Below are 17,018 nucleotides of genomic sequence, written 5' to 3'. Positions count from 1 at the left end.
GAGGAGGTTTTGGAAAGAATTCCTGAAGAAGTAATGTTTGAACTGAGTCTTGGAAAAAGACTCATACTTTTCCAGTTATAAGTGGGGGAAACAACATTCCAGAGACAGGATTGAGTGCATGTATACTTGGTGATGGACAGGCATGCACACCGACCTCAGCTTTTAAAAAGCAGCAGCTTGACAGGAGGGGTTTTTGTGTTTTTGTCTACTGTTGTATCTGCAGTGTCGAGAACATGCCCCCAGCTCACAAGAAGCACTAAGTAACTACTTGAATGACTGAATGCAAAGATCCTAAATTGCCACATACTAAATTTTCATGAATGATTTCTTCTCAGCATAGGATAGTAAAACAAAGAAATCAAGCTAATGGTGAGTTTCCTCCTTTAAAGTACTACATATTTCTGCTAGAAATTAGCCAAGGACTGGATTGCTTGCTTAACATGCTATATCTTAAACCATGGGTTGACAGTATGAGACATATTACTTTTAAATCTGCCACGGTACTCGGTGAAGCCCAGGGCACTTGCTTGATACAACCTTCTGAACCTGAAAACTTCACCTGCAGATTACTGCTGCTTCTGATAAACATACTGATCTTTACAATAGAAACCACAACAGGTTCCCTATTAAAATATGAAGAACCAAATACCCCAAGCAGCATATTTCCTTCTGCTTTAGTTAAAATCACCTCTGCATGCAGAATTATTGGATTTTGTGTCTCTCTAGTCCTGTCCTCACAGGCTGCGCTGTGCCAGATGCTTGCTGTTCTGTCTTCTGGATGCCAGGGCATACTTCATAGCATCAGAAACTTCCCCAGGGGTCCTCTGCATCTTCATACTGACCACAGTGACAGGTCTGGTGGCCAATTCAAAAGAAAGGACTTATGCCAAATTAGACTCCAGTACTGAGGTTTCCTTCCTTTCAGAGCCACTTCTAAGGGAGCCATCCTGAGGGATTTTGTCCCCAGCATCCCTGCCATACCTCGTCTGGCTTCGTGTACCCAGTTAATTACATCCCTGAGTAGCTTGCTCTGATCTCTGATCTGACAGAGCCTCAGAGGAAGGCTGCTGTAACCTGTGTTTCCAATCAAGTGGATCAGAAAAGGGACCATAGAGATCATGGACAACCTCCTCAATCCATAGCCTTGTTCCACTGTCTTCTAAGAACATGCGGTTTCCAAACGTTGAATATGCCAGTGGTCTGATACGCGAAGGATGGAGACATTATAAATATATAATATTTTTTAAAACCCAAGTTGAAATGGGTTTTTCTTTATTTTGGGGTGCTTAAAGAGAGAATATTGCTTTGAAATGGTTATTCATTTTAAAAATTTAAAAACCTAATAATTAAAGTTGAGATAGAAAGAGGAGCCAGGGATATGTGAGATCACTGAAGCGATTTCAGGCAGGAAATGTCGCCTTTTACGTGAAGATTATAGCTTAATTTTGCTACCTGTCTCCAAGTTCTGTAAACCTTAGGAATAGAGCATTGAGCTGGACCTTCTTGAACTTGAAAACTTTGTTCTTTAAAGTTTATTTTTCTATTCATCCAGTGCCTCAATTTCTCTGTAGAATATATTTTTTCTTTATATCAGTCCTTGCTCCAGGAATATCCTTAGGGTTAATATTTGTGGAGAGAATGTATTTGTTAAGCACCTTGTGCTTCAGAGACATAGTTGCTTTAAAATAGAGCTTAATTATTAGCTTTTAATATTTTGGTTTTGCATAAAAAGAAACATCTAACAGCCATGTGACATTTAACACACCAGGAATCCTGTTTGTTCTTTACCAGTTTCACTTTTTCTGTTTGTCTCTCTTCGTTTTAGTTTATATTGGTTGTGGAGAAAAAGGGCTAGAGACCACCAATTTTTATGGGTTAAATAAATAGCCAGTGGTCAGTGTTGAAGCTGGTTTTCAGTGAACACAGGGCCAGTGATGGGCCAGACATATGTTCTTGGCATTTTGAGTGCATGCAGACTGGGGCTGAAGCTGGGGGACAGAATTTTATATAATATGTCAGAGTGGGCCGGGCGCGGTGGCTCAAGCCTGTAATCCCAGCACTTTGGGAGGCCGAGACGGGCGGATCACGAGGTCAGGAGATCGAGACCATCCTGGCTAACACGGTGAAACCCCGTCTCTACTAAAAAATACAAAAAAACTAGCCGGGCGAGGTGGCGGGCGCCTGTAGTCCCAGCTACTCGGGAGGCTGAGGCAGGAGAATGGCGTGAACCCGGGAGGCGTAGCTTGAAGTGAGCTGAAATCCAGCCACTGCACTCCAGCCTGGGCGACAGAGCGAGACTCCGTCTCCAAAAAAAAAAATATATATATATATATATATGTCAGAGTGGAGAGGAGATTTTGGTAAACCATTCATGCAAAAATCAGTGAAAACACTGCTCCCACACCACTTCATTCAGAGCTATTGACTTCAAGTAGCTAAATGTTTGATTTCTTCTATTTGACATTCTGTACCCTCAGTCATCACTACTTCCGTATCCTTTCACAAAAATTATTTTCCAAAAGATATTTCCAAGTGTAACTAAACTTAGGTAAATATGAAAATTTAGGTTTAGTCTGCAGGGGAAAGGCGAAAAGTAAGTTCCAAGGGCCAATTATCGATGGTTTGGTAAATCTGGTTGCAAAATGAACCTGTGAAAGAGAAAAACATCTATTGTTTGTCCAGAGAAGTTTGAAAAACAGAGGAGGTTTTGACCAACACTAAAAAGTTCATGGGAAGACTTAGCAATTCTTAGTGATGGAGGCTGACATGAGTGTGTTACTGTGTGTGTAGATAAGCACTCTTGTGCTGCAGGGAATAGCATCTTCATGAACCTGAGACTGTAATTGTTAGCAAAGAAAGAATCAAAAAATTAGGAAGAAGAAAAATAGGAATTATAAACAGCGTTAAAGCATACAAATTTAGGGGAGCTATATTGAAATTTTAAGTTGAAAAATAAGTTATGTTTCAGGATTTCCCATTTGCTAGACCTCGTGTAAGAAAAACTTCTACGGGATCTGAGATTCATTATCTTTGTTTTGAAGGAGTCGGAAAGTTAGAAACTTTCATTTGCATAAATAAAAATGTTATCTTGATAAGGGAATGAGACATTTATTTTAGATGTCTACAGACAGGTGAAATAAAAATCACATAAACTGTAACTGTTGATGAAATATCATGCCATATGATTATAGACTGTATGAACACAGAATGACTTTACTAAAATAATAAGCAATTTAGGTTGATTGCAAATCAATATTTTTCTCAATCTTAGTCTCCCAATAAAAGTTATATTTTAAAATACCTAACAGTTTTTTGTGTTGAATTTAGAAAATTAGAGGTAACTTCACTTATTCTTTGTAGATAGCTACCAAATTTTTGGTGCACCTGAGAGAATCTATTTATTGCATTATTTATAAACACTAATGCTTGATAACTGGTTCAAAGTAATTCTAACTCCTAGTTTCTTGTTTTACAGCTTGGTTCATCTTCTTCTGTGCCTTTCACATCTATTTTTTCTCAGCTTTTTATGACTGTTGTGGTTCCTCTCATCATTGGACAGGTAAGGCCTCCAATTCTATCTGATCTTTTCTTTACGGATCAAATTGTGAAATCTTACATAATGTCAGAGCAGTTAAGAGAAAGGATATTCAGAGGGAGAAGATAAATGAAAATATGAGACTGAAAACAGAAGTTTCATCAATCAGAGTATTCTCATCTTTTTTATTTTTTAAATTAATACTAATCTGCTTTGCAGTTAGCTGTATACAGGGACCCCTGCTAGCTATATATAGGGACTTCTACACAGAGTCTTGATTTTTTTAAAATTTATTATCTCCTCTTTGTAGCTGTGTAGCTACCTTGAAAACATCTAGCAAGTCTTTAACCATATTCTGCAACTTTTGATAAGGTCTCCATGTTTATGACCATCGTTGGGAACAAGCATCTGTCTTTGGTTGGCGATAGACTCCTCCAACAGCAGTTATGTTTGTGACCATGTAATTGATAAACAGTTTAATACTATTATCTCTTAAAGTTTATCTTAGAATATTTAGGGTTTACTTTGTCATTCTTATTCAATTGGACTAATAAAAATTCCATTGTAACTTCTTATAACAAGTTAGTAGTAAGCATATAAGCACACAAATTTTAAAACAAGTGCATTTTTTTGGTGGTTGTTTTTTGTTTTCTGTAAAATCATAGGATGCCACAGTATTGGAGTATAAAATTTAATGCACAACTAAAGTGAACAAGTCTTAGGAAAGCAGTACATTAAGAGCAACTAGATTCTAGACTTATTTCTGCCTTTTATTTGCTGTGTTATTATGGGCGAGTTATTTAATCTCCCTAGCTCCAGGTTCATAATTTATTAAATATTATGACAATAATATCCATCGTAAAGGGCTGTTGTAAAGATTAAATGAAATATGCATGCCTGTAAAGTTCTTGGCATAGAACCTAACACAGGTAAGTGCTCTGTAGCTTCTAATATCATAATCATTATTTCCAAATTCCCTGAAAATACTAAACAGGCAGCAAGTATTTGAAATATTGAATATAAAAAATGTATGCATAGGCTGGGCATAGTGGTTCACGCCTATAATCCCAGCACTTTGCAAGACGGAGGTGGGCAGATCACCTGTGGTCAGGAGTTCATGACCAACCTGGGCAATGTGATGAAACCCTATTTCTACTAAAAGATACAAAAAAATTAGCTGGGTATGGTAGTGGGTACCTGTCGAGGTTGACGCAGGAGAATCGCTTGAACCTGGGAGGCAGAGGTTGCCCTCCAGCCTGGGCAACAGAGCGAGACTTTGTCTCAAAAAAAAAAAAAAAAAAAAGACAAGAAATGTATGCATAGACATGTAATATTTACATGCTGTCTTAGGTCAGGGTCTCTGGGCAAAGACTCAAAGACAGAGGTTTTTAGGCAGGAAGTTTACGAGGGTGTACCCTTGGGAGCAATAGAGTGAATAAAGTAGGATGGAGCTGATGCAGTCCCAGCAAAGGTCTCAGTAGATCCCATGGGGAACTCTGGAGCTGGAATGACCCCTCAGAGTTGTCCTACCTTAAGGCAAGAGCACCTGGTCTTTATACTCTTACACTGACCAGTCATTAGATACTGGCTTCCCTCCTACCCTCCATGAGGGCTGTGACCTTGGGTGAGTCTGCTCTCTCAGGCTGAGGGCAAGTCCCAAAGAGGAACTCTGCTGACATATTTTACTCACCCAACACTCCCTGCTGCTGTGGGTATAAGCACCTCATTCCTGAAGAGAAGGATCTGGGTGGTGCTCCACAGCATCCACAACACATGTGCTAATTTTTTTTTAATTTTATACTTAGAAAAGGGACTAAATTTAGCGTAAAATGGGGGATTTAAAAGTGCTTTAAGAATAGCATTTAATTAAATATAAAATGATACTTAAAAAATACTTTTCCCACAGTGCTGATCACATAACAGAGATTCTGAATGAATGTTACATCCCTGCCTACCTCTCTAACCTCTGCCACATTTCCCACTTCCAGCCTCCCTGGCTTTTCTCAGTTCCTGCTCATTCTTTCTGTTTAGGGTGTCTTTCTGCCTACCCTCCCACCTCAACCTGTTTCTCATTTGACTCTTTAATGAAGCCGCCTTTGAACCATATAGCTGGTATTTCCCTGGTTATTCTTCATTGCAACACCTTGTTTGATTTTTCTTGACCTTTCTCACAAAATATACTTATGTTTAGTTTGCTTGTTAACAGTTTGTCTCTGCCATTCAACTATCAGTTTCTTGAGTGCTGGAGCCATATTTGTTTTGTTTATCATTACATTCCCAGACCATAGGTACCCAATAAATATGTGCTGAAAGAGTGAGTGAAATAATGAACAAGCCAGAGTTCTATCATCAGTAAGGGATATGCTTTGTTGTATAGAGGTATAACTGAATCTACCTGTACTTCTCATCTCCACACAGTTTAAGCTGTGGATTTATATTAGTTTATATTCATACATATTTTCTTTGTTCTGAAAATAATTCCATCTAATAATTTAAAGCTCATACATTCTTCCCATAGTAGATCTTGGAAATTCTCCTATTAATAATAAATGCTTGGCTTAAAACATACAGACAAAATATCTGTATATAGGTTACTTAATTTTGTATGTATAGGGTTATATAATGTATGTAATTTAAAAACATTTATCCTGAAGGAATGATGAATTGTTAGATGGCTCATTCTTCATGTACTCAGTAGTAAATAGCAAAGTATTCAGTAAATTATAAAGTAATAATGGTAGTCAAAAGGTAATACAGGTAGCTTTTTCTTTTCTCTTAAGTGTTCTAGATACCACAGTTCTTTGATGGCTCTTTTCGAGGAGAAAACCTATATGCTTGCATCTACCTGCCCCTTCTCTTGTATTCTGGTCTTAGGAATTAACAGTCACCACCCTGTCTCCACATCTAGAAACCACCAATCAGCCTTGCCTCCTCCCTCTCCTTACAGCCATACTCCTTTACCTCCAGGCAGTCACTTCATCCTACCATTTCTACCTCAGAAATCTTTCACACCTGGCCCCTGCAGCCCTGGTCACACTGCTGGAGAGGATGGCACACCATCATCTCTTGTCTAAATTATTGCACCTCCTAAACCTGTCTCTCTGCTGTGAGTCTCTTCCAATTCCCATCTAATGTCTTTACTCCCTCCAGAGTAGTCCTAAAACACAAATCAATTCACATTATTCCTCTCCTTAAAAACATCCCCATGCCTCTCTGTTGCCAATTCCTTGCATGGCCCCAAAGCCCTTCACAGTCTGGCCGAACCTGCTTCTCCAGTGCCACTTCTCACCAGTCCTCTCCTTAGGGCTCTGCTTTTCCCATGCTGCATACTCATCATCCTTCACCTGACCATGGCCCTTCACTGCTCTATGCCTTTGACTGTATTGCCAGCAAACTCCTACTCATTGTTGAAGACTTGGTACAGAGGTGCCCTCCAATGTGACGCCTGCCTGCTCTGACCTAGACTGGCCTCGATTAAATTCCTCATCTCCCATAGTACTTGATTCATAATATTTATCAGGAAATAATATAATTTATCGATGAGCTGCCTAAAAGCAGAGACTATATCTTCTTAATTTTCCTACCTCCTTGCTTATAGTAACTCTCAGTATATATGTATGTACTTAATCTGTAATTTCATCCTAAGTAGTGGTCTCCATAGGTTAGTATTTATAGGTATACTTAATAACATATTCAAGAGTAGGGTGTAAGATGTATAAAAAGATTGACTGAAGAGAAATTTGAATTTATCTTCAGGGAGCCCCTAGCAGTAATTTTCCCTAGGTTGCCATTTGTTCAGGATATTTTTAGGTCTATATATAGTAGGTACTCAATAACAATGACTTACTTCTTTCCTAGTCATCACCTGAAAAACATATCTGAAAAAAAAAAAAGTATATCTTTTTTAAGGACACTAGTTCAAGAAAAAATAAATTTTTCAAAATTTTATGTTAAAGAAAAGCCATATTTCTAACACCTCCTTTGACTTTAGTCTTTGGATGAACTGTGCTGTAACTGGCCCACAGGTACATTAACATAAACGATAGAGCCACACGTCTGAGTAGACGTTATCATATAAGTGCTGCTGCATGATCCTCAGGTCCTCCAGTACCATGGAAAAGGGGGAGCATTCCACAGGCAGGAGTGCCCAGGGCAGGCAGTGTCACCTCAGCCACCTCCTCCTACAGTCACAGCCTCACAAGGTCATCTCTGCCTGCAGTGGTATAGATTGTGTGGTACACAACAATGCTGCATTTCAAAGAAGTGCGCCCACCTTATAGGCATCATAGGTTTGAATATTTATTATTAAAATTATTCTGGCAGGAGGAAATAAAGTATATTAAAGAAGGGATTTTTGTAATACACACAAAAGTGCTACGGGGCTATAGCAGGCCTGTTGGACCTTGATGATCAATCTCAGGCAGCCCACTTCATAGCCACCATCCCTGTCCTCACCTACTAAGCTCACATACTCTATTCAGTAATTCTTTAGTCTCACCAAGACCCCAGATTAACTGACCTTTCAGTCACCATCCTCATGACTGTACTTCCCTTCTTACTCAGCTTTGATTCCTTAGTCTGCCATTATAATCCCCCCTTGGCAAATATTGTCAGCTCCTTCACCCTTTCTCCCTTTGATGTAGTTGCTCAAAAAGCCCCAACCCTGGTTAAAGCCAACTCTGCCTACTCCACGCGTGCAATGGAGCTGCTCAGATTCCATGGCCTGTCATTCACCTCACTCCCTGGCAGAGCTCTGAGCTTCTTCACCTCTCCATTTTACCTACTTCACAAAGGCCCAACCCTGCTTCTACTGGAGCAGCTGAGCTGAGCTTCTCAGAAAGCAATACACATTGGTCTCATCTTGTGTTAAATTCGTGATGCCAAATTTAACGTGTCATCTAACACCTACCAGAAACCCTACCCTACTTCCTTATAATGTTCCTTTTTCTATTCTTCAAAAGGATTGTTACCTTATCCTCTATCTTCAAGTCCCTTGTACCTCCCCAACACTCTCCCACTTGCCCATTGTACTCACGTCTCACTGACTTTGCTTCTGTTTCTCAAACATGCCAGTCTTGCTCCTGCCTTAGAACCTTTGCACTGACCATTCCTTCTGCGTGAAACACCTTGCCACCTTTCCCATCCTCAGAAAGACCTTTCCCCACCCTCTCCTTGGGTGGCTACCCAGTAGCAACTCAGTCACTATCATATCATTTAGTTTAAACTGTGGCTAAGTATGTATCATTATTTTGCCTCTTGTTTATTTGTTGTTTTGCTTTTTATTTCTCTCTTAAACTAGAATGTTAGTGTCATAAGAGCAGGGACCTTGTCTGCTTAATCTCTTGATTAATCTTAATTAATCTCCTGATTAATCTTAATCTCCTCAACTGTGTGATGTAATCTTTGAGGACCCCTGTTAGCAGTACACATATGTGCTAGTTCAGAGGAATCAGGTGTACTGCATGTCAGGCTACTTTCACAACTGTAACTAGGAGTGCCGAATTATGAAAATAAACACTTGTATGGATTGTTACATGCATCTTTTAAAATGAGGTTTTATCATTACTGGTTAAATAGAAAATGGGAACTAGAGGGAGAATTAAAGACTAGGAAGTATGAGCTGAATATATTTTTCTTAATCTTTTATTGGTGATAAAAGCTTATCATTCAACTTGTGATTTATATTTCTGAGAGTGAATTTTATTTTTCTGTTTCCCCATACAATACTTCTTTTTGGTTTAAATCATTATTGACTGACTCTGATTTGATGGGAGGGGTAGTTTGGTCTTCCTCACTGCTTGGCTGCACACACGGCTCCTAGGCCTTACTTTCCTCATTTGTAGAACAAAGTGTTTTATATCTTCTACCCTGAAGGTGCTATGACTCTGAGATAAGATTTATCTTTCCATAGATGGCTAGGAGATTGTTCCTCTGTCAATCTAGAAAGAAAGAAAATTTGTGCCATCGTAGCATATTCTCTTCTTTTCCAACAAACCTTTTCAATACATCTAAGCGCTTGAGACAAATACTTATTTTGTGCATTATATTTAAGAGTGGTATACAAATAAACAATAAAACAGAAATTCTACCACTTTTTATTTTCCACCAACTTGAATATTTTTTAAAGCAGCACACTAAAACCTACTTTTTCCCTATAAATTAATAATAAAAAAGCATATTTATACATTATCATTCATGCATTCTCTGGTCTTTCCATTAGTGATTTGTTTCAGTTTGAGATGGGCCTTTCATGTTAAATAGTCTTCCATTAAAGTTGAAGCTAGTGTTATTAATACTAGTAGAGTTTTACACTTATAGCATTATATTAGATATGAACAGTTTTCATTGCTTCACCTGAAAATTGCTTTGAGAGAAAAGTAACAGTGAGGTGTACTGATAAATAGGGATAGAAACATCACCAAACTGAGACTCGGAAATAAGAATAGTGATCATTTACCAGGTACAGGCCCGGTCTGTAAAGCATTTTATATTTATTTAATTACTTAATCCTCAAGACAACTACTGTTATATCACAGACGAGGCACACGGAAAGTAAGGAATTTGCCCAACATCACAAAGTAAGGATTGGAGCCAGGACTCAAAGTCAGGCGCACGGTAGCTCCAGAGTCTGTACTCTGAACTCCTGTGCCATGGTTCCCTCAGGAAATAGGGGTCGTAGTCCTACTCAGCCACCTCCCTAGCTTTTCAACATTTTATGCGAGTTGACTTGGTTCTCTGTGTCTGTTTCCAACTGTAAACTCAGCAGAATAATAGTGTGTGACCTTTCTCATGAGAATGAAATAAAGTAATAGGGGGGAAGAATTTTCAAAGAGTGAAGTAGATAATAAATGTTCATTGTGCCCATTTATTATTATTATTGTTTATGCTTTTTTGCAAAGTGTTTTCTTTTGAATCTACTCAATATTTAATAAAAATAAAGAAAAGTGTTATAGAAACTGGATTTGATTTCATATCTCTGACTTTATATTGCAACAGAATATTAATATAGAAACAAAACTTCATGAAACTATATGGATTTCATGCAATAGAGGATAAAAATTGAAGAAACAAACTGAAACCACCTTAAAGAAAAATGTTTTAAAATTCAGACACTTAACATGAAACATTATCTATCCTATATCCTTACTCAAAAATCAATTTATGAATAGGGTAAAGACAGAATAGAAACAAAAAGCAAGGAAATACTTTAACAAAAAAATTAAGAAAACTAAGATGATGGGTATTATACTTTATATCTATCTCAGTGAATCAACATTCTACACCGAAGACGTGTCATTTTTACAGGTTTCCAGCTTGGAAATCATGCAGGAATTGATATGTGGCTCCGTTTATTAGAAGCACAGAGAGTCAAATTTAAGTTTTCCTTTATCCTTTCCTGTTATTTAATTTAGAATAAGAAAATCAAAGTTTTGAAGGTGAGACAACAAAATAAAAAAGCTTCTATGGAAGATTTTTTCCTTCTCTCTTCACAGGGAAAAATAAACAGGTTAATGAGGATTTGTCACTTAATTTTGAACACCTACATTTCTCTGAGGTCTGAGGGCAAATGAATTAGTATAGATTCTGAAGGAAGATAGAACTGGCCACCTCACCAGAACGCCTTTTCCCACCTCATCATGGATTTTCTTTTTTCCCAAGAGAGAATTCTGAGGCATCTATATCAGGTTGTGTTGATCTAGCTTAAGCAAAGTGCTGTTTCCTATAAGGTTATTAAAGATTTCTATAAGGCAAAGAAGTTTGGAGAATTTTAAAATGACATGAATTCTTGACAAATACAGAATGATTGCATCAAAAGTGTAAGTGGCTAAACTAAGAGAAGATAAGGTTTCCTGGAGTTTATATCCAAAGCATATCTTTGAGGCATGTCAACACTACTTCACCCAGTTTTTGTTTATGAAACATTTTAACGCCTTTCTAGCTACATAGTGCAAAAGCAGCTGCTTTGTGAATTTAATTTTAGAGGAAGATGGAAAAGCTCTGTGCAACCTGGCAAGATATAAAAGGGTTTACTTAGAAAATATAGACAAATATCACAATAAGACTGGAAATGCTGAAAGACAATCTGCTTTCCCCTAGAGTTACTGTTTTACTTGTACATCTATCCATTCCCAACTTTCCAGTTCTTTTCTTTATTGAGATTAGGTATCCACCATCAATTTATTGGAGTGTTTAGAAGAAAGACACTTTGTCTAGAAGGATTCTGGACCTGGGAGACCCTGTTTCTTGCCATACTGAGGGAGTCCTATTCTACTATGAGACTCTAAGTACTTTGCAATGAAGAAAGAGATTATTAGGTTAGCTCAATCAAATTACAGTTGGCCCTTTATATTTCTGGGTTCTGCATCTGTGGATTCAACCACCTGCAGATTAAAAAACGTGGGAAAAGACAATAAATAACAATACAATAAAAATAATACAAAATTTTAAAAATACAGTATAACAACCTGCTACAGTATAATACATGCGTAAATAGTTGTATTAGGTATTATAAGTAATCTAGAGATATTTAAAGTACACAGGAAGGTGTGTGCAGGCTATATGCAAACACTATACTTTTTATCAGGAGTTTGAATGTCAGTGGATTTGGTATTCACAGAGGTCCTAGAATCAATCCTCTGTGGATACCAAGGGACATCTGTATTGCTCATACAGTTGATTAATTATTACAGATTTGTCTTGGGTTTTAAAGTGGTTTTCACTTACAAGTTGCACCTCATTCATATTTATTTATTTTGTTGGAGAGCAATGCTGGTTGGAGAGGAAGACACTTATTTTTGGAATTGGGATCATACATTCTATAACCTATTGCAGAGAGGAACTTTTATGGTGTTTTTAACCATTGTGTATTAAAACAAGATTGAAGGGCAGCAACAATTTCAATAATTTCATGTAATTTCCATTTATTTTATTTCCTAAAGGAGTTGAGTTATATTAAATTTGGGCAGCTACCAGTTTTATACTACCAAACACAATAGATTATGAAATGACCCTTTAAATGAAGTCCCTCTGTGGCCTTCCAATAACCAGCTACCCACTACCCCCGGTGACATATCTGATCATGGAGACATCTGGATACCCATGATACCTATAGCACTATTATCCAAAATGTGTGTTCTGATATGTCAGTCCATAATGCTGTGTGACAGGACTGCTCTTATTTCTCTCTACATCACTGTGTTTTAAATTTAAAGAAAGAAATGAATGCTAGATAAATTACTATGGTTTGGGATCACTTCTATACTCCCCCCACCTTCCCAAAAATAAACCCCATAATATTTTATAAATCCAGGTGTGGCTTTAATTACAAGATCTACTTTTTTAAAGAAAATTAATTACAATTTTTTTAATATCTAACACACGTTCCACTTATTCCCACCCCACCTAACCTTCAGGGTTTTGTACCTGTACCTGGTACCAAATGGTCAGCTTTCTGCCAAGACTGCCTTTAATACACGGTCAGTTCACTTCATGAGTCCCTGAGAACAGCTGAAGTTGATCCAACAGCCAATTGTTCAAAGATTCTATTGAGAGTAGTTTATTTTATTCTTGAGCATCTGTAAAGATATGCTCCATTGCGAATTAAGCCTTTTTAGTGACAGAGTACATGATGACAGAACCCCATCAGCCTTATCAGGAGAAGTTCCCTGACCTCATTATTGCTAATGGATCCATGGTAATTCAGCCTGTTGTGAATTCTCATGTTCAATTATGCAGGATAATGAGTGATTCAAAACTTAATATGTCTCAGCTCTCGTCCTTATGATAGGACTTGTACAGCTTCTTTCAAAAGTGAAACAAGGTTTTAAGTAGAGTGGTTCACTTTTATGTCCAAACAGAAGTTATCACCAATATTCAGATGACCTGATTTTAAAATAAGACAGAATTGCTCTATAACTTTATATTTCACTGATCCTTTTGTAGGAAAGTTAGGATAGGCTTATTCATTTTTAAGTGTTAATTCTGGAATTCTAAAAGTATGCAAATGGCATTTGTCTTTGGATTCACAAAAACTCTAGATATTCAGAGTTTGAATTATTTAAACTCCCACAACACATGCACTTTTGCTTTTCAAGCATGAGTTATAATTTAATTAAAAACTTCTGGTGCATTGCTAGCATTTTAAATATTAATATGTTCCATGGATCACTTTCGATTATCTACTGTCTTGAAATTCTTGAAGATGTCAGATTTTTAAGATTCCCAAAGTTGCACTTGGAATTGTCTGTTGAGGCAAAAGGGACTGTGATAATTACACACATCCATTAGGATCAGCAGAGGAGATAAACTTTGGGGAGGCTTAATGGGCATGTCTCAGTGACAGCTAGCAAAGAGCATTTGGCATGATTAAGGATGGATTTGAATGCAGTTGAAAATATACTCTCATTATGGACACCCAGTGGAAGTTGCACTACAAATGTTAAATTCCCCAGAAGAAGAGTAGTGTGGCAGGGAAGCTTTGAAATCCACTGTGGCCATCAACCAAATTATTCTCTTTCCTTTATGTCTTTCTCCTGTCAGAAACACTTTGTGATGCCCATTTCAACTCCCTACATCTCTGAAAAGAGGCAACCTGTTGATCTCTGTATTTCAGATTGTCCGAAGATACATCAAGGATTGGCTTGAGAGAAAGAAGCCTCCTTTTGGTGCTATCAGCAGCAGTGTACTCCTCATGATCATCTACACAACATTCTGTGACACGTTCTCTAACCCAAATATTGACCTGGATAAATTCAGCCTTGTTCTCATACTTTTCATCAGTAAGTTGGCAAATGGGATAGCCTGGCTATCCCTCAGTCTCCTCAGTAGCAACGCGTAGCACTGTGTGTTCTCTAAATTCATGTCTAGTGTTAATTTGACTAGAAATGAATGCTTAATTTTCTATTACATTTACTCAGTGACTTTATTCTGTTCTTTTAAAATACATCAGCTTTACACTTACATCTTAATTTCCTTTGTTTTTGAGTCTGCTGCCCCATTTTCTGATTTACAGTAGTTGATGTCAGATGAGAGAAGCCTTAATTTCTGTCAGATGCAAATGTTAGATTGAGCACTGTGTCACCAATTTAGTTTATAATAACTTTAAACTGATGTTACGCCTTACTGTGATTTAAAAACAGGATTTATAATTTATGATACTGTTATTTCTAAGCATAATAACTTGGCTACATTGGTTAAAATATGAATATTTACATCATATTTTCTAATAAAATTTACCCAAAGCAATATTTCATTTTGAGAAGCAGCAGACTATAAAAGGCAGGAAACTGCTAAAGCTCAAAAAGCAACCTTTTGTTCTATTTATCCTATAATCCCAAAGACAACTGTTACTAATGTTGCAATATCAAAGAATCTTTTGTTATTCTAAAGTATATTGTATGCTACTGCATTTGTGATATTTGCTAGAAATATTCATAGTATAAACCAGCTATTTCTAAATTGACCAAATTAAATAACCAAATCTTAAAGAGGCTTTATGTTTTCCCTTAATAACAAAGACTGTGTCTGGGGATATTATCAGTAAGAACAGACTAAGTCCCACTAATTTAAATGATTATTTCAGTTTAGCAAGGCATGCTTGTTTGGTTTATTTGTTTGTTTTTCTTTTTTAGTTCCTATAAGTAAACTATAGGAACTAAAAGTAAAGTAAGTAAACCTATAGATAAAACAAATATACCAATAAGTATGCTACAAATACTGCTTTCAGCGTGCTAATTTAGATTCAATCTTTTTTTCTTCAGTATTTTCTATCCAGCTGAGTTTTATGCTTTTAACTTTCATCTTTTCAACAAGGTAAGTGATTTGGTATCTCTTGTTATTAGTTTTCTAAATGAGGAATCGTGCTCTCTACTTAGCTGCTATGCCACTACACACATTTATTTTTTTTTCTCCTTTTACGTATGTTTTTCTCCTGTCTCCCGGACCATTCTGCCTCCCTTCTGCCACCCTCAAATTGTAGACATTACAAAGGGTCTTTCCCTGGCCTTATCTTGTCTATCCACATCGAATGCTTAGGCAGGCCCCTCCATTCTACTGGCTTGAACTGTTAGCTTCATACTGATAATTTTCAAGTGTAAACCATCCATTGTAATGTTTTTCCTGAGTTTGAACCCTATTTTTGACTTACTATTTAGATATCTTTACTTGACTATCTTAACAAGACCTTAGACTTAAGATATTCAAAATGGAGTTCATGTTTTTCCCAAAAACTGCCTCTTTCTCTCTTATTTCTTTCCTTATTTTTAGTGAACCACCATCCTCAGAGTTACTCAAACTGGAATTCTTCACATCACTTTTTTTTAAATTTCTCGATCTGTCTTCTATAATATTTTTTCTGCTCCCAAAGCTACTTCCTTAATTCAGGCTCTTGTTGCCAGTTTCTCTCTAGGCTATTTCAATGGATATCTTACTGATAATTAATTCCATTTCTACACCCAGCTTTTGTTATGCATTTCATAGTGCTTCCAATGACTAGATTTTGGATAATGGCTCTCTGGTTCAGATATCTTTAATGGTTATCCAGTGCCTATAGAATGAAGTTTATTTTGGGGGACAAGGTCCTCTAGTCTATTTTCCAGTCTCATGAACCACTACTAGTATTCGTGCTGTCTAAGCTTTAGGTTCTGCTCCCTGGAAAGACCTCATGCTTTCTCATTTCTGTCCCTTGCTTAGGCAGTCCCCATATCCAAATTATTCTCCATGTCCTGGTTCCTCCTTCCTGTTCTTAAAAGCTTACCTCCAATGCAAACCTTTATTATACATTACAAATATTACTTGAACTTTTGGTTAGAGAAAGTTACCATAGGGAATGACACAAATAAGAGGTGATTTCTATCTTGCACTGATAACCCAAGTGTCCTCTGGGTGGTACAGTAAGCCAACCTGCATTCAGTTCAAAGAAGAAGGAAGCACTTCCCAAGAGAGTATAGAACAAGGATTCATGGAAATGAGGGGACTTGACCTGAGCCATACAAAATGGCCAATTGTTCAGCAGTTAGAGATGCCAAGAGAGTTCTTCATGGGAGAAGAAGCAATAATGCAAATGTGGACACATACAAAAATCAAGATATGGTGAGACAATAGGAGTAGAGGAAGATTAGAAATAGTAACTGGAAGGATAGGCTTGAGCCAGATTGCAAAATCCATGAACCCCAGGCGATAGCAATGAGTGACCACAAGGGAAAGAGCCTATGCTGTTTATAAGGCTTGAAAAAGTGTCAGAGCAGTGGATGGTACAGGCCTCACATTAGGCACTTGGTTCTCACAGCACTTGGTATAGCACTAGGCTGATTGTAAACAGTCAATAAAAACTTATTGATTGATATAATTTGAAGCATTTTCCCAAGCTAGAGGTTGTGATTTATGAAGTAAGAGTAAAGCCTGGAGCCATTAAGTCACAGAGAAAATGTGACTTAATTGGGTAAGTCTGAAAGCAGGAGCTATTTTAAAGTTCTTTTTGTAAATG

General features: G+C 37.3%; 1 protein-coding gene across 5 annotated transcripts in view; it reads left to right on the top strand.

The window, feature by feature from the left end:
* The window catches only part of SLC10A7 (solute carrier family 10 member 7), a 256,432-nt gene that overhangs the window by 202,554 nt on the left and 36,860 nt on the right, over positions 1 to 17,018 (top strand). For 4 of the 5 annotated variants that reach the window (XM_005556029.4, XM_005556027.4, XM_005556028.4 and 1 more), the window contains 3 exons: positions 3,476 to 3,559; positions 14,148 to 14,313; positions 15,295 to 15,346. In XM_005556029.4, the coding sequence (XP_005556086.1) occupies positions 3,476 to 3,559; positions 14,148 to 14,313; positions 15,295 to 15,346 (302 nt within the window). The remainder of the gene's footprint in view (positions 1 to 3,475; positions 3,560 to 14,147; positions 14,314 to 15,294; positions 15,347 to 17,018) is intronic. The other variant, XR_010587032.1, reaches the window with a different exon arrangement.

This window comes from Macaca fascicularis, chromosome 5 (genome assembly GCF_037993035.2).
Source record: "Macaca fascicularis isolate 582-1 chromosome 5, T2T-MFA8v1.1".
Taxonomy (NCBI): Eukaryota; Metazoa; Chordata; class Mammalia; order Primates; family Cercopithecidae; genus Macaca; species Macaca fascicularis.
This window is presented reverse-complemented; position numbering and strand designations above follow the sequence as displayed.